This window comes from Colobus angolensis, unplaced genomic scaffold (genome assembly GCF_000951035.1).
Source record: "Colobus angolensis palliatus isolate OR3802 unplaced genomic scaffold, Cang.pa_1.0 Scaffold161, whole genome shotgun sequence".
In the NCBI taxonomy this organism is placed as follows: Eukaryota; Metazoa; Chordata; class Mammalia; order Primates; family Cercopithecidae; genus Colobus; species Colobus angolensis.
Genome location: NW_012114722.1, coordinates 8552873 through 8578733, shown reverse-complemented (window position 1 = coordinate 8578733; position 25861 = coordinate 8552873). Strand labels below are relative to the sequence as shown.

The window sequence follows — 25861 nt, the reverse complement described above, 5'->3', positions numbered from 1 at the left end:
TTTGGAACTATTTTTAGTACTTACTGGCACTGTATGCATTTTCTGGGCAACTGTACCAGATTTATAGCTCTAAAAGTGCTGTGTTATTTATTGCATTCCAATAGGCAATGAAGTGGTGTCTTGCACATACATATGTCAAAAATGTTTTCTACACTTGTCTCATTAATTCTTTCCCAGGACAATAGGCAAACTATATGGCTCTTTATTTGGCAATGAATATCCTTTATCAATTTTTTAAAAGAAAAAAAAATACTTCTCTTGCAAGTTTCACATCCAACATCAACTTTCTCTTTTTTGATTTTACAAATCTCCACAAAGAATTAAAGTCTCAGAAGGGCTTTATCTTGCTTATTTCAGCAGTTTTTGTCTTGGGTTTGCAATCCTAAAGCTTATTTTTGAATTTAGGAAGAAATATCACTCACAAATGAAGGTTATTAGGATGAGGTTATTAGAAAGTCCATAAATTTTTCATGACCTCACCCTGAATTGGCACTTTTGTATACTAGAGATCAATGCCATTTCAGATATTAGAATCCAGAAATCAACATATCATGTGTAAATGATTCTTGCTTGCAGTTCATGTATATTATCTTCTTCCCTGATTTTTGATCACATGTATCTGTGTATGACAGATGTAGGATTTTGTATTTTTTCAATAATATACTGGCTACATACAACACTTAGTATTTGTCATAATTTATTCTGAAAATCAAGTTTTACAACTAGGTTGTAAAATTTTACTAGCAATTGACACTTTGGCTTTTATTACATTTTTGAACAGAAAAGAAGTAGTTGTTTCAGGAAATAATTTTGAAATTGTTTTCTGGACAGTTTTATTAAAATAAAAGACAAAAAAAAAAAAAACAAGTCAACAGTTATAGAGTATTTCTGTGCCTATACAGACTGAGAATTAAGAACAACCAAATTCTGCTCTTCTTCATTTATCTTTTAGGATAAGAACCACTATTTTAATTAATGCATTCATTTATCTAACAAATGTTTTCTGAATGTGTTCACATATGCCAGGTGCTATATCTTTAGAGATTATACATTTAAACAAAGCTTCATGCCATATTACCCTACACTCACATTCTTTAGTATAAGAAGGCTTACATAAATTACCTAGAGATATACACATAGAGAGTTTGCCCCTATACACAAAACTAAATAATTTTAAGTGGATTCGGAATTCAGGATAGTGCAGGTCAATTCTCCCAAACATTTAACTTTTTCGTATATAAGTATGTGTCTATGCTAAAGATAGGGAGATGATGAATTAAGGAGCCATACATCTTATCTTCTTTTTCATTTTTCTCATTGTCCTTTTGTCATGTTCAAACATATGGCAAAAGGCTTTCGTGTTTTAATTGCTCATGTGGATGTGAGCTCAGTTGAACTAACTACATTTGGGGTAGGACTTACATTGGATTCATGTGTTAGTCATTCTTTATTCCTGAAGGAGATTGAACAGAAAACAGCCCTGGAATCATCATTCAGTAATAATAGTAAGTTCATGTTGGCACTACACTTTGACATCAACTTAGATGTCTCACCAAAATTTTGTTGAAAAATTATCTATGTCTTAACCTGTGGGCAACTCCTGTTCAAATTCCGTGGATAATAGATAATATTGAGTTTAGATATGTTTGCTCAGCATGTCTTTGTAGAACTCTAAAAATCTGGAAAAATGGGGATTATGCATGCAATCACCTGGATAATCATAGATTTTTTAAAAGAAAAATATGATGTCTTAAGATAGTACAGTTCAATAGAATTTGTGCAATAATGAAAATGTTCTACATCTTCAGTGTCCAGCATAGTAGCTACTAGCCACATGGAGCTGTTGAGAACTTAAAATATGGCTAGTGCAAGTAGGAACTGATTTTTTAAATTAATCTAATTCATTTAATTTAAATCTAAATTTAAATGCTCCATTGGGGCTAATTACCATCATATTGAACAGAGTAGTTGTGGAAGACAGAAGAGCAATGGTGACATTATCCATTAACTAATATGTACATTTCATTATCACCTTGAGAATTAGAAAAATATGTTTTTAACATTATTGCCATTTCACATAAGGTAATTAAAAGACAGTGAGTATGCTGATCTTGGATTTTTCATCTGACACAAACTTGCCTTAATTTGCTTTGGAAAGCAAAGGCCAACTCAAAATTCAGCCAAACACATAAAACTAAAAACTAGATATATAAACAAGAAATGCACAAACATAAATACATAAATTTTAAAATTAAAACTGACACAATTCGTTTTCCCAGATGTATTGTATTCATAAATTGGGTAATTGGCTCCGAAACTTAAGAACTTTGGAACATTTTACTTGCTCTTTTTATGCTATACTATCTTTGTTTCTGTTTATGCAACATCTAATAATAACTTATAATTTCCCGATATAGCTCTCATGAAAAATGTAGTTATTCTCTTAATGTAAATCCGTTAGTATCAATACCATCATTAAATCCATAGTTATTGATTTTTCTTTCACCTTAGCTAGAACTTACCTTTTATCACATTAGTAAAATATGTTCATTCACCACCATAACCCTGGCATCTAGGAGAATGCTCTGACCTTATTAGCCACTCAGTATTGGAATGTCAAGGATTAAAAGAATAGTATTAAGTGCCATGGATTTTATGAAGGACAATTTAGAAACTATTTTTTTCTACCCATAAATAGACATTTTGGATTTGAACCTTCCTAAAAACCTTTTGGAATATCATTACAAAAATTAAATTATCATAAATCACTAAGTTTGTTTAGATCAAATTATAATAGTATGTTATGGTATTTACTTACATTCAATGTTGTTGTCATGAAGTTCTATTTTTTCTTAAAATATGCAGTATATGAAATAATAGATTTTGCTTGCTAATTTTCAACTGTAAATACATATAACATGGAAATATTTTTTCTTACTATATAATCAAGGAAAAGCCAGGTTGATTGTTGCTCTGAGTAAAATAATAATAGAATGCTCACATTTATTGTATGAATTAACAACAAAATAACCAATACATTTTGGTTAGCTCATGTGAATTTATTTTAAAAACACATTGGAGCAAGCTAATGATTTTAATTAATATTTCTGAAATGTCATCTTAAATTTTGTAATAAACATTTTATTCCTCCACAAAGATATATTATGGCACTGCATTTAAATAAAAGTATAAATGAATCTCAGCACCCCCCCAAAATCTGAAAGTTTGCAGAAATATCTTCAAGTAATTCATAAGAGGAAAAAATTAGATGCATTTGTATATTGTGTAAGACTATATATGGGCAATTATAAGACAGGTAAACTTTTTAAAGATAATGTGATTGAAATGTATAAACTGATCATATATTCTAGCAGTCTCTGAAAACCTGGTATTATTTATTAGGTTCTAATTTTTAGGATCTTGTTTTAGACAGTGGTATGACAAAACTATAACCTCAGGTCTTATCCTGTTCTTTTATGACACAGCACATAAATGAGAGATCAGTAGCCAATCCATGCTGCATGTCCACAACATTTATGTTAAAAATGTAATAGAGAATTAAAAATTATTTAGCTGTACATATGTGTGTGTATATACATATATATATGCGCATATATATATCACCCATGAATAGGAATCTTAAAGTCCTCTTCCGATCTTTTCTTCATACCCTCCAGTACCTTTCTATCTCATTCATCTCTGTCATAATGCTGCAAGTAACACTGGACAGAAATCCTCCTCTCTCATTTCTCCTCAGTGAGCTGGCAAGATCACTACATTTGTGTGTAAGGATCATCTTATTGTAGTTCAGGGAGGGGATTTTTTTTTTTTTTGAGAGGGAGTCTCACTCTGTCACCCAGGCTGGAGTGCAGTGGCGCGATCTTGGCTCACTGCAAGCTCTGCCTCCTGGGCTCATGGCATTCTCCTGCCTCAGCCTCAGCCTCCTGAGCAGCTGGGACCACAGGTACCCGCCACCACACCCGGCTAATTTTTTCTTGTATTTTTTTAGTAGAGACGGGGTTTCACCGTGTTAGTCAGGATGGTCTGTATCTCCTGACCTCATGATCCACCCTCCTTGGCCTCCCAAAGTGCTGGGATTACAGGCATGAAGCTCCCGTGCCCGGCTGAGGGAACTGTTTTTTAAATATTCCCATACTGTGACTTCGTGGGCATGAATTGAAAATAGGTCCTATCCCAAGCTATCTTTTTCAATTTGAGGTTTTGATCTGTGAATTTTAGTTCATTGTGCTTGCATGGTAAAAAAAAAAAAAAAAACTAAGAAAATAGCATTGCGTTGTTAATCTGTGAGATAATTTCATTTTAATTGTGTGTTCCTATGGGAAATATTGAAATTCTGTGTATTTTGTACAAGTTTATATTTTAACCAGAGTTTGTGTATTTTTTTCCATCTGCTAGAGGTTTTAGCTGTATTTATTATATATGATACTTATGATGTTGTCTTGGAAGAATATTTTTATTTCGGTGCTTACTTTGGTACTGAAAAAGCGCCTTAGACAATTGAAATCTACAGTAAAAAATATTTTAATTCATTTGAAATAATCTTGGATAATTCACTTACGGCTTCATTTATCTTGCAAAAATTTAGTGACGATTCTTTTTAAAATTCTATATACTTTTTTCTTTTGAAAACTTAAATAGTTTGAAAACCAAACATTGTATGTTCTCACTGATATATGGGAGCTAAGTTATGAGGACGCAAAGGCATAAGAATGATACGATGGACATTGGGGACATGGGGGGAAGAGAGGGAAGGTGACAAGGAATAAAAGACCACAAATATGGTGCAGTGTAAGTTGCTCCAGTGATGGGGGCACCAAAATCTCACAAATCACCATAAAGAATTTACTCATGTAACCAAATACCACCTGAACCCCAGTAACTTATGGAAAAATGAAATAAAAAATAAATTAATTAATTTTAAAAAACTGAAATAGTTCACATAATTTTAAAAAACGTAAATAGCTCACATAAATGAGTTACATTTATTACCATAAAATGCTACAATCTGAAGCCTCCCTTTCCCAGAACATCTTCTAGCACGGTTCTTGCAAATATCAAGAAAAGTAAGTACCTTGCTTGTAGTCACAACATTTGTTATAGGCAGAGTTGAGATTTAGAACTCAAGTCTTCTAGCACCTATTTCTGAACTGATCTCACTATTTTATGTGGCTTCAAGAAACTAAAAATTGTTCTCATTAGATAAGTTAACATAAGTTAAATTATATTTTATTATTCCTATTAATACTAATATATTAATTTATATGAACATAAGTTAATTCTGTTTCACTGCATGTTTTCCAGGGTCAAAACATTTTTGGCCTCGATGTCATTGAAACACCAGAAGGAGACAAGATGCCACAACTGATAGTTCAAAAGGAGTTAGATAGGGAAGAGAAAGATACCTACGTGATGAAAGTAAAGGTTGAAGATGGTGGCTTTCCTCAAAGATCCAGTACTGCTATTTTGCAAGTAAGTGTTACTGATACAAATGACAACCACCCAGTATTTAAGGAGACGGAGATTGAAGTCAGTATACCAGAAAATGCTCCCGTAGGCACTTCAGTGACACAGCTCCATGCCACAGATGCTGACATAGGTGAAAATGCCAGGATCCACTTCTCTTTCAGCAATCTAGTCTCCAACATTGCCAAAAGATTATTTCACCTCAATACCACCACTGGACTTATCACAATCAAAGAACCACTGGATAGGGAAGAAACACCAAACCACAAGTTACTGGTTTTGGCAAGTGATGGTGGATTGGTGCCAGCAAGAGCAATGGTGCTGGTAAATGTTACAGATGTCAATGATAATGTCCCATCCATTGACATAAGATACATCGTCAATACAATCAATGACACAGTTGTTCTTTCAGAAAATGCTTCACTCAACACCAAAATTGCTCTCATAACTGTGACGGATAAGGATGCAGACCATAATGGCAGGGTGACATGCTTCACAGATCATGAAATCCCTTTCAGATTAAGGCCAGTATTCAGTAATCAGTTCCTCCTGGAGACAGCAGCATATCTTGACTACGAGTCCACAAAAGAATATGCCATTAAATTACTGGCTGCAGATGCTGGCAAACCTCCTTTGAATCAGTCAGCAATGCTCTTCATCAAAGTGAAAGATGAAAATGACAATGCTCCAGTTTTCACCCAGTCTTTAGTAACTGTTTCTATTCCTGAGAATAACTCTCCTGGTGTCCAGTTGACGAAAGTAAGTGCAACGGATGCAGACAGTGGGCCCAATGCTGAGATCAGTTTCCTGCTAGGCCCTGATGCTCCACCTGAGTTCAGCCTGGATCGTCGTACAGGCATGCTGACTGTAGTGAAGAAACTAGATAGAGAAAAAGAGGAAAAGTATTTATTCACAGTTCTGGCAAAAGATAATGGGGTGCCACCCTTAACCAGCAATGTCACAGTCTTTGTAAGTGTTATTGATCAGAATGACAACAGCCCAGTTTTCACTCACAGTGAATACAACTTCTATGTCCCAGAAAACCTTCCAAGACATGGTACAGTGGGACTGATCACTGTAACTGATCCTGATTATGGAGAGAATTCTGCAGTTACTCTCTCCATTTTAGACGAGAATGATGACTTCACCATTGATTCACAAACTGGTGTCATCCGACCAAATATTTCATTTGATAGAGAAAAACAAGAATCTTACACTTTCTACGTAAAGGCTGAGGATGGTGGTAGAGTATCACGTTCTTCAAGTGCCAAAGTAACCATAAATGTGGTTGATGTCAATGACAACAAACCAGTTTTCATTGTCCCTCCTTCCAACTACTCTTATGAATTGGTTCTACCATCCACTGATCCAGGCACAGTGGTCTTTCAGGTAATTGCTGTTGACAATGACACTGGCATGAATGCAGAGGTTCATTATAGCATTGTAGGAGGAAACACAAGAGATCTGTTTGAAATCAACCAAACAACAGGCAACATAATAATGAAGGAGAAATGTGATGTTACAGACCTTGGTTTACACAGAGTGTTGGTCAAAGCTAATGACTTAGGACAACCTGATTCTCTCTTCAGTGTTGTAACTGTCAATCTGTTTGTGAATGAGTCAGTGACCAATGCTACACTGATTAATGAACTGGTACACAAAAGCACTGAAGCACCAGTGACCCCAAATACTGAGATAGCTGATGCATCCTCACCAACTAGTGACTATGTCAAGATCCTGGTTGCAGTTGTTGCTGGCACCATAACTGTCGTTGTAGTTATTTTCATCACTGCTGTAGTAAGATGTCGCCAGGCACCACACCTTAAGGCTGCTCAGAAAAACAAGCAGAATTCTGAATGGGCTACCCCAAACCCAGAAAACAGGCAGATGATAATGATGAAGAAAAAGAAAAAGAAGAAGAAGCAGTCCCCTAAGAACCTGCTGCTTAACTTTGTCACTATTGAAGAAGCTAAGGCAGATGATGTTGACAATGATGGAAACAGCATCACACTAGAACTTCCTATTGATCTAGAAGAGCAAACCATGGGCAAGTACAATTGGGTAACTACACCTACTACTTTCAAGCCCGACAGCCCTGATTTGGCCCGACACTACAAATCTGCCTCTCCACAGCCTGCCTTCCAGATTCAGCCTGAAACTCCCCTGAATTCGAAGCACCACATCATCCAAGAACTGCCTCTCGATAACACCTTTGTGGCCTGTGATTCTATCTCCAAGTGTTCTTCAAGCAGTTCAGATCCCTACAGTGTTTCTGACAGCGGCTATCCAGTGACAACCTTCGAGGCACCTGTGTCTGTACACGCCAGACCGGTAGGTAATCCAAGTTTCTAACACAACTTTCTAACTATTTTTTATTATTATTTTCAGTTGATTCAGAATTTTACAAAATCTATTGTCTTCAAAGAGGGATCAAAACAATTATATTCTACAGATGTATCCAAATAGATATATGGATTCATTTAAGTTTGGTAGAAGATGAGAACAAAATAACTACTGATTTAGGAAAATTGGATGCAGAATGATAATTATAGTAGGGGCAGTTTTGTCTGTAGATGGCAGTATGACAATTCTTGCTAGAGAATACGCTGAAAAAACTTCAACACAAAGGGTTGTAGCACTGTCCTCAGTACCATTGTGTGCATGAGGATCAGAATAGTCTGGGCTAGATACATCACAGTAAAGCTTTTCGGAATCTGATAAATAGCTCTAAATACTAATGATGTTGAGAATTCTAGCTTCACTTGGGAAAATCTGTGGCTGTTCACAGAAATTCAGCACCAAGATATTCCCTCCACACTCTACCAGACCTTCAGGTTCTCACAAAGAAAAGTGTCATTTTCAGATTAGGAACTCAATATTATTCTGGTGCATCAAATCTACAGTCACACAATGTAACAAGAATGGGATTAGAAAAATGAAAGCCTACTCATTCTCATCTTTAAGCCAGAGAATGAAATATATATGAGGTCTCTACTGTAGATAGCTATTTATATATTTGCATATTTATGCAAGGTATGTTGAGCCCTTCAGAAGACATTCTTCAAAGATAATCACTTTTGGAAAATAAAATGTTTGGTTTCTCTCATGGGCACAAATAAAAATGTGAGCATGTTAAGACCCAAGAAATCTGTGCGCAATAACTTAAAACCCAATACATTTATGAAAGCAAGAGTTTATCCAGTGCCTTTTATCAGCGTTCCATGGAGAAATGAATACAAATTTATCCAGAAACTCATAAATATTAAATGATTTAAATATAATTATTCCCTTTAAAAAGACAAGCAATGGAATTTACCCACTTTTTTTTTCTCTTGAAGTCATGCTACATGTTGAGTTTATTATTTTGTCTGTGTTAACTCTTAAAAGAGTATTAATCTAAGTTTCAGGGAATAAAGTCTTTTGAACACCTATTCAGGCTTAACAAAATGGTAGCAATGTGAAAATCAAAACTGATTTTCTTTCACCAAATGTTTGAGATATTAAAGAAGTCTACTACATTCAAGATAACGATGCAAATAATTTACCATAACTTTGGAAATGGATTTAAGAATGGAGGTCATTAGTGAACGTAAGGTACTAATTCAGATGTGGGTGCATTTTTGTTATAATAGGTACACAAATTAAATGCCATTTCAAAAGGTAGACTAGAACCTTAGTGTTTGTATAGAGAGCTTCTGTTAGACTTTAAATGAATTTACGCTGCAGTCGTTATTTCTACAGTTCAGATGAATCCCATATTTTACATAGTTAGTGGATCTGGGATGGGCAACAAATGTAATAGATGTCAAACATCTCCATAGAGTGTTTTTGTTTATATTTAACCATTAAAAAGGGCACTCTCATTTTCCAGTTCTTATTGCTATTCTGCTTATTGCATACGTTTCTCAACATAAAAGTATCTTTTATGAATAACACTACGTGGTTTGGGTATAATAACATTTTTTCCTGGGTTTAATTTGTGACTTTCTTTAAGAAGTATACAAAGAGTGGGTTTGTGAATTACATATGTAGATCATCATTTTTAATAGATTGAAGTTAATTAATAGAGCAAGTTCTGGTTTCAGTGCTTTTTGAAGGCACAGAGATGTTTTATGAGATAGACTAATTTTACTTGAGTTTCTGAGCACATAGTAAGGAGGGCATGGATGAAGAACAAAAAATTGAAGTATTTTTCAAATATCCTCACCTTTTTGTTTTTTAAAAATATTTTGTGATCCTAAAAAGTCAATAAAAATAATAAACCATTTTCCATGATGCATTCTATATTATATAACTAAGAGACATTTTCCGAAACATAAGAATTAGGCAAAATACAAAAAAGTAAATGCTAATGAGAATCAGTTATTGGTTGTTATTAGATTTTTATTAACTGAAAGGACTATCTTGGAATCATTGAATTAGCAGATGACTTATTTATTTCACAGCTTAAAAAATAAGTTATACATTTTGTCATTGGTTCACAGTTGTTTCATATTCGTTACTAAATATCTTCAAGACATGAATTGGTGAACTTAGGCAGACTAATATGATACTAAAAATAATTTGAATCTTTACATTTTGTGCTGCATTTGCAATGTCCTTTACCTTTTCTATATGCTCTTCAATTTGTGTTTAATGTTAGGGTGTTCACTGATGTTGCAGAATGCTAACAAAATAAGTGAGCACTGAAAAAGAAATTATGTATTTAAAAATTCAAATACAGTAAGTGTCTTCTTTTTAAAGAAATATCATACAAAATGGGAGAAGTGATAGCCAATACAATACAAATTCATTGTTCCTTAAGGAAATATTTAAAGTAGAATAAAATATTACTGTTAGCAGAAGGCAGAAATATTCCAATTTATTTTAAATAGTGAGAAATGCATTTTCAAAATGAGGGTTTGGGGAATATTTACATTTAGTTCATTACTCATCTAAATAGAAACAGGAAAGTGGAAAATCAAATGTTCTAGTAGACTATAAGAGACAAGGGAATTCATCTGAAATTTTATGTTTCAAAAAGGGAATCAAATACTTTCTAGTTCTCATAATTTCTCATTCTCCTTGATGATTCTATAGGTTGTTTTTCTGACTTGGATATTCTGAAAATATATGGAACATTTATTAGATAGGAGTACACATATTGCATAAAGCCATCTATATCTGGGGAATATAATGCTCTTCTTTGGCATAAGTTTCTACATGTATTATGGAAGGCATTTTTGCATATATTGTAGTAGAAATTTTAAAAACATGAAATTAGAGAGGATGAGGCTACACATTATCTTCTATTAACACCTTTCAAAGCAAGCAGATAGCAGTTGGTTGTCATGACACTAGAGATACCATAAGTATAAATAATTATTTTAAAATCAGTTTTGATCAATGTCATGTAAAAGAGATAAACTGCCAAAATCAAGTCTTGCTTAATGCAATTCACCCAATAAATATTGTGAAGAATACACATTTTTTAAAAATAGGAGAATAAAAATCAAAGTAGAATTTTTTGAAGGTCTTCCAGTCACTGGCTAAGACAAGTATTTGGGGTACATCATTTTCCCAAAAAACAAAAAAACAAACAAAAAACCTTACAAATTTCTGTGATTTGAGTTGGAATAGTCTTTCAGTTTCAGAAATGAGGTGAAATGAATGGTGAAAACTTTAGACAGTTCTAATTCATGCATGAAACCATCCTGTAGATATGATACATGGATTTGAAATGATAATTGCAGTCTGAGTTAGCTTGGAATAAGATTGGTATTCGCTATTGTAAAATTCAGTAACTTTGACTCTGCATTTATATTTTGGTAATGTGAATTTTAACCATGAAGCATGCTTGTCAAATGAAACTCCTAGAACACAACCATCTGATTTTGATAACGTGTTATTTTTCTTGTCCTAGACTGATTCCAGGACATCACCTATTGAAATCTGCAGTGAGATATAACTTTCTAGGAACAACAAAATTCCATTCCCCTTCCAAAAAATTTCAATGATTGTGATTTCAAAATTAGGCTAAGATCATTAATTTTGTAATCTAGATTTCCCATTATAAAAGCAAGCAAAACAAAAAATCATGTTAAAAACAATGTCCTAGTGAACCTTGTGCTTTCTTTAGCTGTAATCTGGCCATGGAAATTTAAAATTTATGGAAGAGACAGTGCAGTGCAATAACAGAGTACTCTCATGCTGTTTCTCTGTTTGCTCTGAATCAACAGCTGTGATGTAATAATATAAGGCTGTCTTGGGGTATACACTTATGGTTAATATATCAGTGATGAAACATGCAATTACTTGCCCTGTCTGATTGTTGAATAATTAAAACATTATCTCCAGGAGTTTGGAAGTAAGCTGGACTATCCAAGCTACTGTCTGAAAGGTATCCAGGGCAAGAGACTTTTTTAAGACCCCAAACAAACAAAAGACAAAACCAAAACACTCTGGTTCAGTGTTTTGAAAATATTCACTAACATAGTATTGCTGAGAAAATAATTTTTATTACCCACCACTCTGCTTAAAAGTTGAATGGGCCGGGCGCAGTGGCTCACGCCTGTAATCCCAGCACTTTGGGAGGCCGAGGCGGATGGATCACGAGGTCAGGAGATCGAGACCATCCTGGCTAACACAGTGAAACCTCGGCCCCACTAAAAATGCAAAAAATTAGCCAGACATGGTGGCAGGCGCCTGTAGTCCCAGCTACTCTGGAGGCTGAGGCAGGAGAATTGCTTGAACCTGGGAGGCAGAGGTTGCAGTGAGCCGAGATCGCACCACTGCACTCCAGCCTGGGTGACAGAGCAAGACTCTGTCTCAAAAAAAAAAAAAAAAAGTTGAATGATAGAAAATAATTTTACTAGGTTTTTATGTTGATTGTAATCATGCTGTTCCACTCTTTTTAATTATTAAAAAGTTATTTTTGGCTGGGTGTAGTGGCTCACGCCTGTAATCCCAGCACTTTGGGAGGCCGAGGCAGGCGGATCACCTGAGGTCAGGAGTTCAAGACCAGACTGGCCAACATGGCGAAACCCCGTCTCTACTAAAAAATACAAAAATTAGCCGGGCGTGGTGATGGGCGCCTGTAATCCCAGCTACTCGGGAGGCTGAGGCAGGAGAATCGCTTGAGCCTGGGAGGTGGAAGTTGTAGTGAGCCGAGATCGCGCCATTGCACTCCAGCCTGGGCGACAGAACGAGACTCCGTCTCCAAAAAAAAAAAAAAAAAGTTATTTTTGTTGTAATAATGTTTTCTTCTTCTATAAATATTTTCAAAGAGGTCCTTTCTATTTTTATCTGTCAAAAGGAGAATGTAAAGTTCTTTATACTCCCTGATATTTTGAAAAAAGTATATTGATATTTCTTATATTACAAAACATAATTCCAGTCATATGAGGGTGGAAACAAAGATTGAGATAGGAGATTTCAAAAAGATTTTATCTCAACTTTGAAACTACCTAAGAAAAATGTTAGGTTGCTGGAGTAACTTATTTAAATAAGTCTGTTTTATTTCTCTAGCATTAAATTACTAAATATACATCATTGCTTTAGGTAATTTTTCCTTTAAAATGATTTCACTTTTCCCAGTAAGTCAACTAAGTCATTTCCTACACAAATGAGTAAATGCCTCATATTTTGTGTACATTACATTTTATTGAGGAAAGAATGACATGTTCCAATTTTATGCTATATTCTTAAACTATTTATGACTTACTAACAGTACTAACAGAATTTTTAAAAATCATGATTTATTGGGATAAAAAGGGAGTACAAAGGACACTTATAATGACTACATAACATATGCTTCCTGAATTTTCATTCAAATGTTAATTATGTATCATTTTACCTTTAAAAGTGTGAATAGGATTTGGTCTATTTTGTATGTACATTAAAGTTAGTGTATTTGAAGTGTTCTTTGATGTAAATGTATTTGGAGAAGGTTTATGCTCTATTCAGCATTTCAAATTAGTGTATTTCTTGGATATTTAACATATAGATAATATTTTAAACAAGTTTCTGTTAAAATTCAGTGTTCCCATTAACTCCATACAGAATCCCTTGTATTTCCAATATGTCAGGTTCCTTGAATGTACATGCTATCTGCTTGTTTAAACATTACTTAGTTGATTATGACGACTGTGAGTGTAACTACTTTTACTGCTTGTGAGAGATATCATGTGAGTTACAATATTATATTACATACTTATAAACAACTGTTGTAGAAAAATTGCTTGATATTAAAATACACATTTGTACAAGTTATTCACATAGAACAAGTTTGCAGTTCCTCCCCTTTTATTCTTGACAAATATTTCAGTTTAGTTCAAATCATTCCCAGGAATGTAAGAATTGAGCCAACTCAGTATATTCCCAAAATCAGTGCCCTGCAGGTAGCAAGATATACCCAGAGTGGAGGTTTCCAAAATCTACAGTCTCAATTTAATTTTGAATAAAATGATGAAGCCCAGAAAAGTGAACCAGAAGTTAAAATGTCCCATAATAAGCTGTCATGGCTTCAGATCATTTGTGTATGTAATTATTATATAAATGCATTTGCATTTTTATTGCTTGTGTCATGACTAGACTGGCCTTCCCTTTCCTTTTCTGCACACTCTGAACTAAGGGTGAATACCTTGTTTTTCTTCCATTTCAGTGAACCTTTCCTTCATAACTGTAATGAGTAAAGGTCCTAAACATTCCTTTGTATATATGAAGATGAAAATTCCTTGAAATAATTATCCAGAATCTCTTTAAAAGCATTCCTCAATGGTTTTATGAGTGCTGTATTTGAAGAAGATGAAAATAGAAACTTTATTTTTAAAGCTGTGACTCCATCTCTTAGAATGCAGCATCTCTGAGAAAGGAACTTCTAAACTGACTTCTGCTTTGGGCTAAAATATTTACCCATATAAGCCAATGATAGTACTGAGATTTAACAGTGTTTAAATTTGGGCCGTAGATGAAAATGAATTCTACTTTTGACTAGTAACTATTCTTGATCTATCCTTTGCTTTTAAGAGAATATTATCCCTATTTGAGAACAACATGGAAGGCATTGAAACTAGTTTTCTACAAAGGCCAGAGGACAAAAATTTTTATTTCCTTACTCGATTCCTTCTTATCTGTTGACCTGGTCGCACCTTTAATTTAGTTGTCATTATTATTATGTTTACCTTACAAGGTCTCAGATATTGTCCAACCTTTTGTGTTGTCATTAATGGACTAGTGGAATATTCTCAATGAAATGTTCTTGATAGTCTCTCTGGTTCTTATTCTAGTCATGAATAGAAAAAGACAGAAAGATAGAAAATCTTAAGACTAGTCATCATAGATAAATAAAAGGAACTTTTAGTGAACTTTGTCCATTAAATTATAAGTAGCTTAATTGATGAGCTACAGTGTACTGTATACTTTATCCCCTGCAAGCAATCAAAGAAATATTATTTTATTTGATCAAAATCTATAGTGCATTAATTGAACAAAAAATACTGAAATATATTCTCATTTTATTTTAATTATACAAGTTTATTTTTAATGATATGATATTTAAGCTATTATATTTCTGACTTTTTTATTTTCAGTGATTTAGATTTAAATGTAAAAAATATAAAACAATTTTAATCTCATTCATTAATTAATCTTGTATGTATGAGTCTGTTTTCTCTGTTGACCACCCTGTCCACATTATGAATGAAAATGTGTATATACTTGGCCGGGCGCGGTGGCTCACGCCTGTAATTCCAGCCCTTTGGGAGGCTAAGGCGGGCAGATCACAAGGTCAGGAGATCAAGACCATCCTGGCTAACACGATAAAAGCCCGGCTCTACTTAAAATACAAAAAATTAGCCGGGCGTGGTGGCGGGCGCCTGTAGTCCCAGCTACTCGGGAGGCTGAGGCAGGAGAATGGTGTGAACCCGGGAGGTGGAGCTTGCCAGTGAGCCGAGATCTGCCACTGCACTCCAGCCTGGGCGACAGAGCAGGACTCTGTCTCAAAAACAAAAACAAAAACAAAAACAAAAGCAAACAAAAAAAACAAAACAACCTCCCCCAAAAAAGGATATACTTTAGAATAATTTTTAGAAATTGCGTTTATATTCAATCAGTATTTACTAACCTTGTCATTTCACCATGAAATACTAACTGCATCATTTTGCTGTTTTGTCACCTGCACTCCTCACTGTTCAATTCCATGTTGTAATTGTGTATCTAGCTAGATGTGATGTGCAGCCTGAGTGTAACAGAAGCGCTATAGGACAAGCAGACCTTGAGTAATCTTATATAAATCTAAGCCACATTCCATAAATGCTTCTTGTAGGTGCTTTTGTGTGATAGACTTGTTTTCTTGGCTTTTCTGAAGCTTAGCTTGTGTTTATTTTAAATATGACTTAGCTTTCTAGAATATTCAAAGGTTCTGTCATAATACAAAGCTATATTTCTTGCATATAATTAGTATTTTTAGAAAGAACTACAGTGCATTTTTTCATATATCATGGGTGTTCACACGTGACATCTTTGGTTTAATGTATTTAGAATTAGGAGTAGACTTTTAAAATTCTAGAGTAGCCATAGGTTTCTATTTCTATTGTACATGTGATACACATTTGTTGTAGAAAAATCTAGAAATTGTACAAGGGTTTTAGATGAAGAATTTTAAAATTATTTGTTTTTATTTCAAGCTATAGCAGTGAGTTCTTTATAACAGTAATTCTGTTTGACAGCTATATAACTTTTTGAAGCGGTGCATTTTAAAATTATAGAATTATGCTTATTGTTTTATAATTATAAACTATATATCCAGGACTTTTTACATGTATTGAAGACTGATTTATTTATTAAACATATTGTTTATTTTTATAGATGTATGATTGAACAAATTTGTGTAATAACATAGCTTGATTAGTTGATAGTGTAATACAGAGGCATATTACATATCTCCACCATAAGACTAAAATCCCCTCAGTAAAAATATCAAGTCTTGATGAAAAAGCTTTCATACTTTAAAAAAAAAAACCATCTAAATGTTTTTCGAAAGTTCCCTTAGAACAACCTAGTTCCATAATTATTTCCCAGAATTTTCAGAACCAACTCTTTAAATTTTCCCATATTCTAGATATTCACAACCGAAATTGTTTTAATTGTTCCTTTTGAAATGGCTAATTATATTTAATTATCCATACATACACAAGTATATCCAGTTAATAATAAAACTTTTTTTGTCAGGTGAAAAAACTCACAAATCACATTTCATTAGATTTCAGGTAGTCAAATTGACATAATAATGAAAATGAACTATTCTAATAGATTTTCTAGAAATATTTGTACTTTATCCCTTATCTTAGAACTTTATATGTATCAATTACATATTGATTTACTTCATAAAATGTTACTATCTTTTGAATACAGTTGACTTTTTAAAAAATTTTCAGTGGCCGGGCGCCGTGACTCATGCCTGTCATCCCAGCGCTTTGGGAGGCTGAGGCGGGTGGATCGCTTGAGCTCAGGAGTTTCAGACCAGCCTGGGCAACATGGTGAAACCCTGTCTCTATCAAAAATGCAAAAACTTAGCCGGGTTTGGTGGTGCATATCTGTGGTCTCAGCTACTTGTGAGGCTGAAATGGGAGAATCGAGTGAGTGGCGGGGGTTTGTAGGGGAGGTTGCAGTGAACCTCCATCAGGCCACTGAACTCCAGTCTGGGTGACAGAGTGAGATTCTATCTCAAAAAAAATTTAAAAATAAATAAAAGCATTTTCATTCTTTTTATCTTAAAACTTAGAAGAAACATTAGATACAATAATACTTTCATTAGTCAATTAGAGAAAAGTGTAAGTAATACCACTTTGACTATTCAGTAGTGAAAAGTAAACCAAATATGGGACTCGAAAGAAAAATGTTATTTACAGAAATCTGTAAAATAAACTTTAAAATCTATTTACTTATTATACATCAGTTCTAACCTCAATTACATAATCAATGCAGAGCACCATTTCAATGATATATTATAACTAAAGAGAATTGATCATAAACAACTGTTATGTTATCCAAAAATATTTTCAGTAATTCAAACATGCAGCTTGAATAGTTGTTGAGTGACACAAACTTGAAGTAACTAAAATTATTTTTTTAAATTTACTGGCTCTTTTGACACGTAAATACAGAAATAGTCTCATATTCAAGGATGGAACAAATACACAGAAATGGAATTTCATGCACTCTCAAAACTAGTTTATGACCTCTTAAATGAGAGATTATATTTTATTATTATTTTTATTTCATCTCTTGTTATTCAAAACTATGAATTGCGTGTATTTTTTGCAGAAAATTATACACATCATTTATGATGCTCAGATTAAATAATTACTTTTTTGTTTTGTTTTGTTTTTTAAGACATAGTCTTGCTCTGTCTCTCAGGCTGGAGTGCAGTAGCCTGATCTCAGCTCACTGCAACCTCCGCCTCCTAGGTTCTAGAGATTCTCCTGACTCAGCCTCCTGAGTAGCCTCCTGAGGGATTATAGGAATGCGCCACCACACTCGGCTAATTTTTGTATTTTTAGGAGAGACATGGTTTTGCCATGTTGGCCAGGCTGGTCTCAAACTTCTGACCTCAGGTGATCCACCCGCCTCAGCCTCCCAAAGTGCTGGGATTACAGGCATGAGCCAGCACACCCGGCCAAATAATTACTTTTTTTACACAAATTTAATTATCCAAGAGAAACTGCTGAGTTATCTTCCAGATTGATATCATGGCTGTGTTTACATGATACCAAAACATCTGGAGGCAAAATTGAATTTTTTACTACATATAGGGATATTTTGCTGACCTGACAAAATTATTTGACTACATAAAGACACAGAATTTAGTAATACAGAATGATATTGTAAATAGTTTCATTTTCGATAGAAAAAGAGTTTTACATGCTATATAAAGTTGTCATTATCTGAATCTAGAATAATTGGTAACAGTTAACAACAGAATTCCACACAGTGCTGCAATTCAATTTTACATTTATATATTTTAGTTGTGTATAAAGACATACACTTATTTATTTCAAAATGCACACAAATTATAGAAATGAGAGGGAAGGTACAATTAAATCTTTTTAGGTGCCTGAACTGAAAGATAAATGTCTAGAAGTTAATATACCTAATTGTGTGTCTAGAGGAAATGTCATATTAATTTTATGTTTAAGCAGTTCTAATGTATTGGTTTTAGAATGGGTTAGTGTATGTGTAAGCATAGATATGTTTGCATATATGTGTGCATATTTATGTTTGTCAAATTTCTAGCAGAAAAAAGTAATATAAACTTCAAACTAAAGAAAGCTTGTTAAAAGATTTTGCATCTACATTTACAATGTTATTGTCCCCTTTTACACCATTATGCCTCGTTTCTAAACTATAATCATCCAGTATCCCTTATATCATCCCATATATAATCTTTCATTTATAAAATCCTTGTCATATCCAGTACATTCTGTATATGTCCTCATGTGTTTTTCTTTTAATCAAATTATTTGTCTGTTTCCCAAATGATCACAGATCCAGTAATGTTAAAGTACATATAAAAAATTAAATTGATTTTTGTTATCTAAGTACTAGTACAGATTCTGCTTCTCTTGCACGCACACAAATAAAGATAAATTTGCATTCCATAATAGCCAACTTCTGCCCAGTTGTTATAACTAAAATATATCCAAATAAAAGTCCATTAAAACAATCCTCTTTATTTTGCATTGTTACATTACTTAATTTTAATAACTATGAAAATAGAAAGAAATAAGTAGTTCTCTGTTAGTCTTCTGTCCAATGTCAGATCTGCTGTTTCATATGTCTTTAACTTTATGGATTTAATTTATTTCTTCATCAGATGACTATGATATGGATTTACCATAATTATATATATGCATACATGCCTACTTATGTATATATAAACAAACATTATTGTAAACAGCTCAGTGAGGACTTTGGACTGGCATAAATTATAGGAATATGATTATAAGGATACATCCAATTTTCAGATTGGTCAATGTATGCAGTCTATTATCATTTCTGACTTTGAGTCGAGTTAGTACTAAGAACAGCATTGAAGAAAAGCAGTGTAACATTAAAATTATGAAGATTTAAAATACAAAAGGATTCATAACAGTCACTTTTAAAATATTGTTTTTGCTTTCTACTTTGGAGCTGTAATTTTATAAAAAAGAATGAACAGGTTTTTGTATGAATATGTTAGAATGACTAATTATAGAGCGTCTTTCAACTGGAATACATGTAGATACTAACACCTGGTTGTATTTGATGTAATTTCAGCGCATACAGTGTGTGTAATCTGTATTAAGTGAAATACTTATAAATAAAGTTGTTTCTGCATTGCAATAACACATCTTCTGATATTTTTTGAAGCGCTTGTTGTCAGCAGGGGCTACTAGTTTCATTAACATCATCAAGGATCCTAAAATATTTTTAGCACAATAACATCCTACGTTCCTCATGGTATAGCTCATTATCTGTGCTGGATAAACCAGACCTTTTATATTGTCATTTCTATTCACCACCATTGTGGTGTAATTGATCTTTTTTGAGTAACCCAAAGCAATGGAGTAGTCATATTTACTAAAGTTTTAGTTTTGTGCATTTTATTGTACTAACATTTTTTGAACATTGGTAATGTGGTATCATTTATGAACCACTGTATTCGATAAAGCATTATCGATAATGGAGTTTACCATAAGTTCAAACAAAATAAATTAAATATTTCTCAAACTCCTACTGTGAGTAAGGCAATGTGGAGAAGGTCAATGGTTATGGTGAGGGATGGGGTATAGGGAGCTAGAAATGTAGGATGACCAACGTTCTCCCCTAGTTGCTATTACTGTAAAAAGCCCCCTGCCCAAGGAGTTGAACTGCAAATATGTTTAATTAAAAAAAAAAAAAAACTTTCCTTTTTCTAGTGAAGAAAATTTCTGAGTATATAATATCAGGTTAAAAAAAAGCACATAAAATTGACAAAATATAAAACTTCAGTGTTTACTATAATAATTAGGGGTGTGTGTGTCTGTGTGTGTGTGTGTGTGTGTGTGTGTCAGAGAGAGAGAGAGAGAGAGAGAATATCACTAGTAAACCACCTGCCAAGTATGTATTGGGTATGGTCATGCATGTACTCAACAAACCATTTCACGAAGCATCCTAAAGTCAGCAACACTTTCCTCTCCTCAGTCACATCCAAGCCAACAGCTAACTTAGGTTGATAATACCTCCAAAATACCCCTGACATTTGTCCCGTTGCCATTTCCTTTTTCCAGTCTTAATCACCAGTTACCTGTTGCACTACTAACAGGTTGCCTTACTTTCCATTTTCATTTGTTCAACCAATTTTCTGCCCCGTACCCATAATACTCCTAAAACACAGGTCTGATCCAGTGAAACCTGACAGAAAAGCTTCTGAGTCTTTCCTCATTGCACATAAAAGAAAGCTTCAATTTTTATATTTTTCAAGGTACTTTGCAATCTTAACCAGTTCTACTTGTTCATTCTATCTCCTACCATGCCATGCACCTCATATTTTTGTCATTTCTTCTGCTACCCGCTCTTCCCTGATCATGGCATGCACTTTGATGCCTCCATAAATCTGCACAATTTACCAGAATTATATTGAGGACTTTTCTTTGTGAAGACACTGCTGCAAGGACAAAAAAAAATTAACTAAGCTGCAGTTGGCGACATTGAAGTGCAACTGTAGAGATAGGACAAGAACACAATTTTTTTTTTTTTTTTTTTTTTTTGAGACGAAGTCTCGCTCTGTTGCCCAGGCTGGAGTGCAGTAGCGCGATCTCGGCCCACTGCAACATCTGCCTCCCGGGTTCAAGCAATTTCCGGCTAATTTTTATATTTTTAGTAGAGACGGGGGTTACAGCATGTTGGCCAAGCTGGTCTCTAACTCCTGACCTCAAGTGATCCATCCGCCTCATTCTTCCAAATTGCTGGCATTACAGGTGTGAGCCACCGCGCCCAGCCAAGAACACAATTTTAATACCAGAGAGTATATGACAAAAATGAAGAAATGCTGCCTGATTTTATTTAAAATCAAACAAGTCGGCATGGTATTATTTCCTTCCATATCTTTTCAAATCTTAGCATCAACCTTACATAATTCTTATAAAATTAAAATAATTCAAATAAATGACTAGGTCATAAAACCTGTAAACTTTAGTTTCTGGAAACTATTCCCAGAAAATTGTTACATTGCTTTTCTTCATTAATTCTAGAAAGATTTTTAAATATCTATTTTGGATATTTTGATTGTTGTTACACCTTTTGTCCATGAGTTATACTCAAAAAGTATCAAAGGAAAAATTTAACCCTTTTGTTGATCTGGATATAGTCCATATACAAGGGGGTGAGAGAACCACATGCTGCTTTTAGGCATTTTTTTTTTTTTTTTTTTTTTTTTGAGACAGAGTCTGGCTCTGTCTCCCAGGCTGGGGTGCAGTGGCGCGATCTCGGCTCACTGCAAGTGCTTTTAGGCATTTTAGCACAAGAAGCATCTCAGTGTGTGATTTCTTCAAAGAAAAATATTCCCGGTGTGCTATATGGCAAGAAAAAAAGACATTCTCGTCTTCAATAGAGGAACATTTTCTATGGTGAATAATCACAAATCTATATTGACGACTATGGTTTGGATGTGTTTGTATAGACATAAATCCTGTCGCCGAAGTACTGAGATGAAACGTTCACCCCAAATAGAAATCATTGTGTCTCTTCTCCCCTCTGCTGAAAATCAAAGTTATCAATTTTGGGAAAACATGAACAGATGGAGAAACCATGGGATATCAAGTGTACATATATGTATATCCAAATTATAACATGGCAGAGCTACTCTGAAAATGCAGAAACTACATATCCCTACTCAAAACTGACTCTAATTTTAAGGAATGAACTTCTTGGCGCATATATTGAAAGCAAATATGCTACCTGCTTCCTAGAAATAGAATAGATAAAAATAAACCACCGAGTTCTTAAGTTAGCCCTTTTTACTTTTGTTCTTACTATGACATAAAAAGTCTTTCTAAATTATATGTAGGAAACATTCTGGGAAATTGGGGTTTTGTTTTGTTTAGTTTCTCTTTCATGTCTTTCCTAGACAATCTTATATCAGGAGATTCTTAACACCAGCCTTAGGATAAGACATTTTCATGGTATATGTTTTACAAAAATCCATTACTTATATCACCTCTTTTCATAAAGGGAATGAACACCATGAGGAGTAGGAAAATAATGTTTCTTTCACTCAGTTACAACTATAGAGAATTTTCAATCATCCCAGATAAAATAAAAGCAGCTATTAACATTCTTAAAGTCAGTGACTATTTTCTTCAGTGCACATACCTTGGTAGTAGAGGGTCATTATAAAGGGGTAATATAGTGGAAGACTAGATATGAAGACAAGGCTAAGGACTCAATAACATGAAAAACATAGCAAGAACAGTACATTACCATATTTCTAGTGAACAAATGTTTCCTTTATATTTGTGTGGTGTTTTATAAGATTTTTATTCATAAACGCACCCCTCTTATTCCCTTTTAATCTGATAGAGGCCAAAAGTATGTTTTACTCTGATTTATTTCTCAGAAACAATTATTATCTAAAATGAGTCTAACTCAAAAGCTACAATAACAATATTCCAAATATGCCTTAACTCTATTTCTACCTCAAATATCACTGTGCTCATGTATGAAATTTCAAATTTCATGGTCCATTTTTTTTGTTTGTTTGTTTCATGGAGAAAAATACCATGTCCCTTCTGATATGAAATCAAAATCCCAAGAGACAACTCAGAAAATAGACTTTCAACGTATCCTTTTTTAGGTTAGTCTGGCATGTAGAATGTGTTAGAACCCCAGATTGGCTACCACATATAGATATGGGAAGTGTTGGATGTACTAACAGATAAAGACTTGTCCTATTAACACATTAAAGAAGCATACTGTAGTTCAGAACTTCTCATCCTCTGGGCACCCTTTGTGACCCTATGTTCACGTAGGGGCGTGCACCTTGTCTCTTATATTATTGATGTTAATCCAATAAGAGAAAAAGTCTCAGTCAACTATATGCTTTCTGGATAAGGTGACTCCTTTTACTCAGGAAAACACTTTTCAGATCATATTCCCTTATAATACATTTTTATGCCTTTCTTAGCAATATTATTCTGTGGTATACTTCCGTCAAATCACCTCAACTCTCTCATTCCCTGAGCAGTGGTCACTGTATTCATCACAATGTTGATATACACTGTGTGGAGAGTAAAGTTTGTTTAACCACATAAGCTGCTATTCTGAATATATATTTTTTGCATTGAGATAAGTGTAATTTGTGTAGCTAAAACTATACAAAGTGGTTGAGTGTTGGGAAAAAGAGACTGAGACAGGGAGAGGGTGCTAGTGCTGAAAAGATAAAAAGCCTAACAGGAAAAGAGAAAGAGGTGGTAGGACACAAAAGATCAAAACTATGGATTCTCTCGGACATTTCCTAAGTTTCATCAACCTATATATTTATTAGTTTGCCTCTCCCTGGTAATGCCTGGGATTAGTCCTTGTACAAGTTATCATTTCTGAAGTTTTCACATATTCATGCCCCCAAATTTTACCACCTTCTCTCATCTCTGACAGAAATACCAAATAGTTGTATATATTCTCCATGAGGTTTCCCCTTGCCCAAAGAAATCTAACAGTCCAGAAAGATATTTATGTAGGCTTGATTTCTGTACAGATGTATATAATACTGATATACAGATGTATATATAATACATCTTATATATAAATATGTATATATTTTGTGTATTATATATGCATTATATTACACATTCCATATATTTACATATTACATGTATAATATGTAATACACATAACATTACATGCATTATACATATTTACATATACATATATTATATAATACATATTATATACATATATGCATATTATATTATTATATGTATGTATTATATGTATATACATATATGTATACACTATATGTATATACATATATGTATACACTATATGTATATACATATATGTATACACACATATGTATTATATACACATATACATACATATATGTATTATATATAAAATACATAATATATGTATATGTATATATGCATAATATATACATATGTGTATTATGTACATGTATGTAATACACATGCATAATGTATATATATATAAAACTAAAATAGAGTTAATAGAACTTAAATTTAGGTCCCAATTTAAAAAAGAAAAAGATGAACATTGTATTCTTCTAATACGAACAAATTTTTGTTTTGGTCTTGGAGAAATATTTTACTTAATTAACTAATTAATACATTTTTTGAGACAGAGTCTCTCTCCGTCACCCAGGCTGGAGTGCAGTGGTGCAATCTTGTCTCACTGCAGCGTAAACCTCCTGCGCTCAGGTGATTCTCCCACTTCAGCCTCCCGAGTAGCTGGAGCTACAGACACATGCCACACCACACTTGGCTAATTTCTTTTTTTTTTTTTTTTTTAGTAGAGATAGGGTTTCACCATGTTGGCCAGGCTGGTCTCAAACTCCTGGACTCAAGCAATCTACCCAACTGGGACTCCCAGCCTTAATTTATATTGAGAATGCTTTCTAGTCTTCTGGTTATGTTACACTGCCTGACCTAATTTTCAAGACTGTAGTATTACCTATAATCTTTATGAGATTTATCGTTTTACCTGCCTTCAGCTTCTATTTTAGAGATGGAATGGATCCTTAAAGATCATGTAGTATCCTTGTCTGTCTCTATTATTTGACAAATGATGGAACCAAGGCCCAGAGAAAGAACTGACCTTTAATGAGCAGCTATTTTATGTCAGGTAATGTGCTAGGTACCATACATATGTTAGTTCTTTATCTCAGAGAGGTTATAACATTAGTAAGTGGCAGAGAGATGGTCTACAGTTAAGTCTGATTGACTCTTAAGTTCTCCTTCCACTATACTACATCACAATTCTGGCAGTTCCCCAATCTCCTGGTTTGAAGTCCATAGGCCCTTCCCTTTTAGCAGTACCCTATTAAATTTCTCCTCTGCCCTATAAATCAACACGAAGTTCAATTATATTTTCCCAACACTCTTTGCACCTTCCTAGATGCATTCCCTTGTATTTAAGCTCAGGCGGATAATCTTGTATACTATTATTTTTATTAGATTTTCATAAAGTTGGCAAACACTACATTCATTCTAGAAGCTACTGTTATTAGTAGATCTTTGCCATGGGTCATAATTTCCTATGAACACATCAGTTGGGAAATGCAAATAGCATAGACAAGGAAGTCTCTTTACTTTCATATACTCCCACTTCTAACATATGAACCCAGGACCAACTTTGAAGGCAG

At 33.9% G+C, this 25861-nt stretch overlaps 1 protein-coding gene across 1 annotated transcript in view; it reads left to right on the top strand.

Moving 5' to 3' along the window:
* Positions 1-25861, top strand: part of PCDH11X (protocadherin 11 X-linked) — an 820557-nt gene that overhangs the window by 87521 nt on the left and 707175 nt on the right. The window contains exon 5 of the mRNA XM_011937280.1: positions 5323-7815. Within this exon, the coding sequence (XP_011792670.1) occupies positions 5323-7815 (2493 nt within the window). The remainder of the gene's footprint in view (positions 1-5322; positions 7816-25861) is intronic.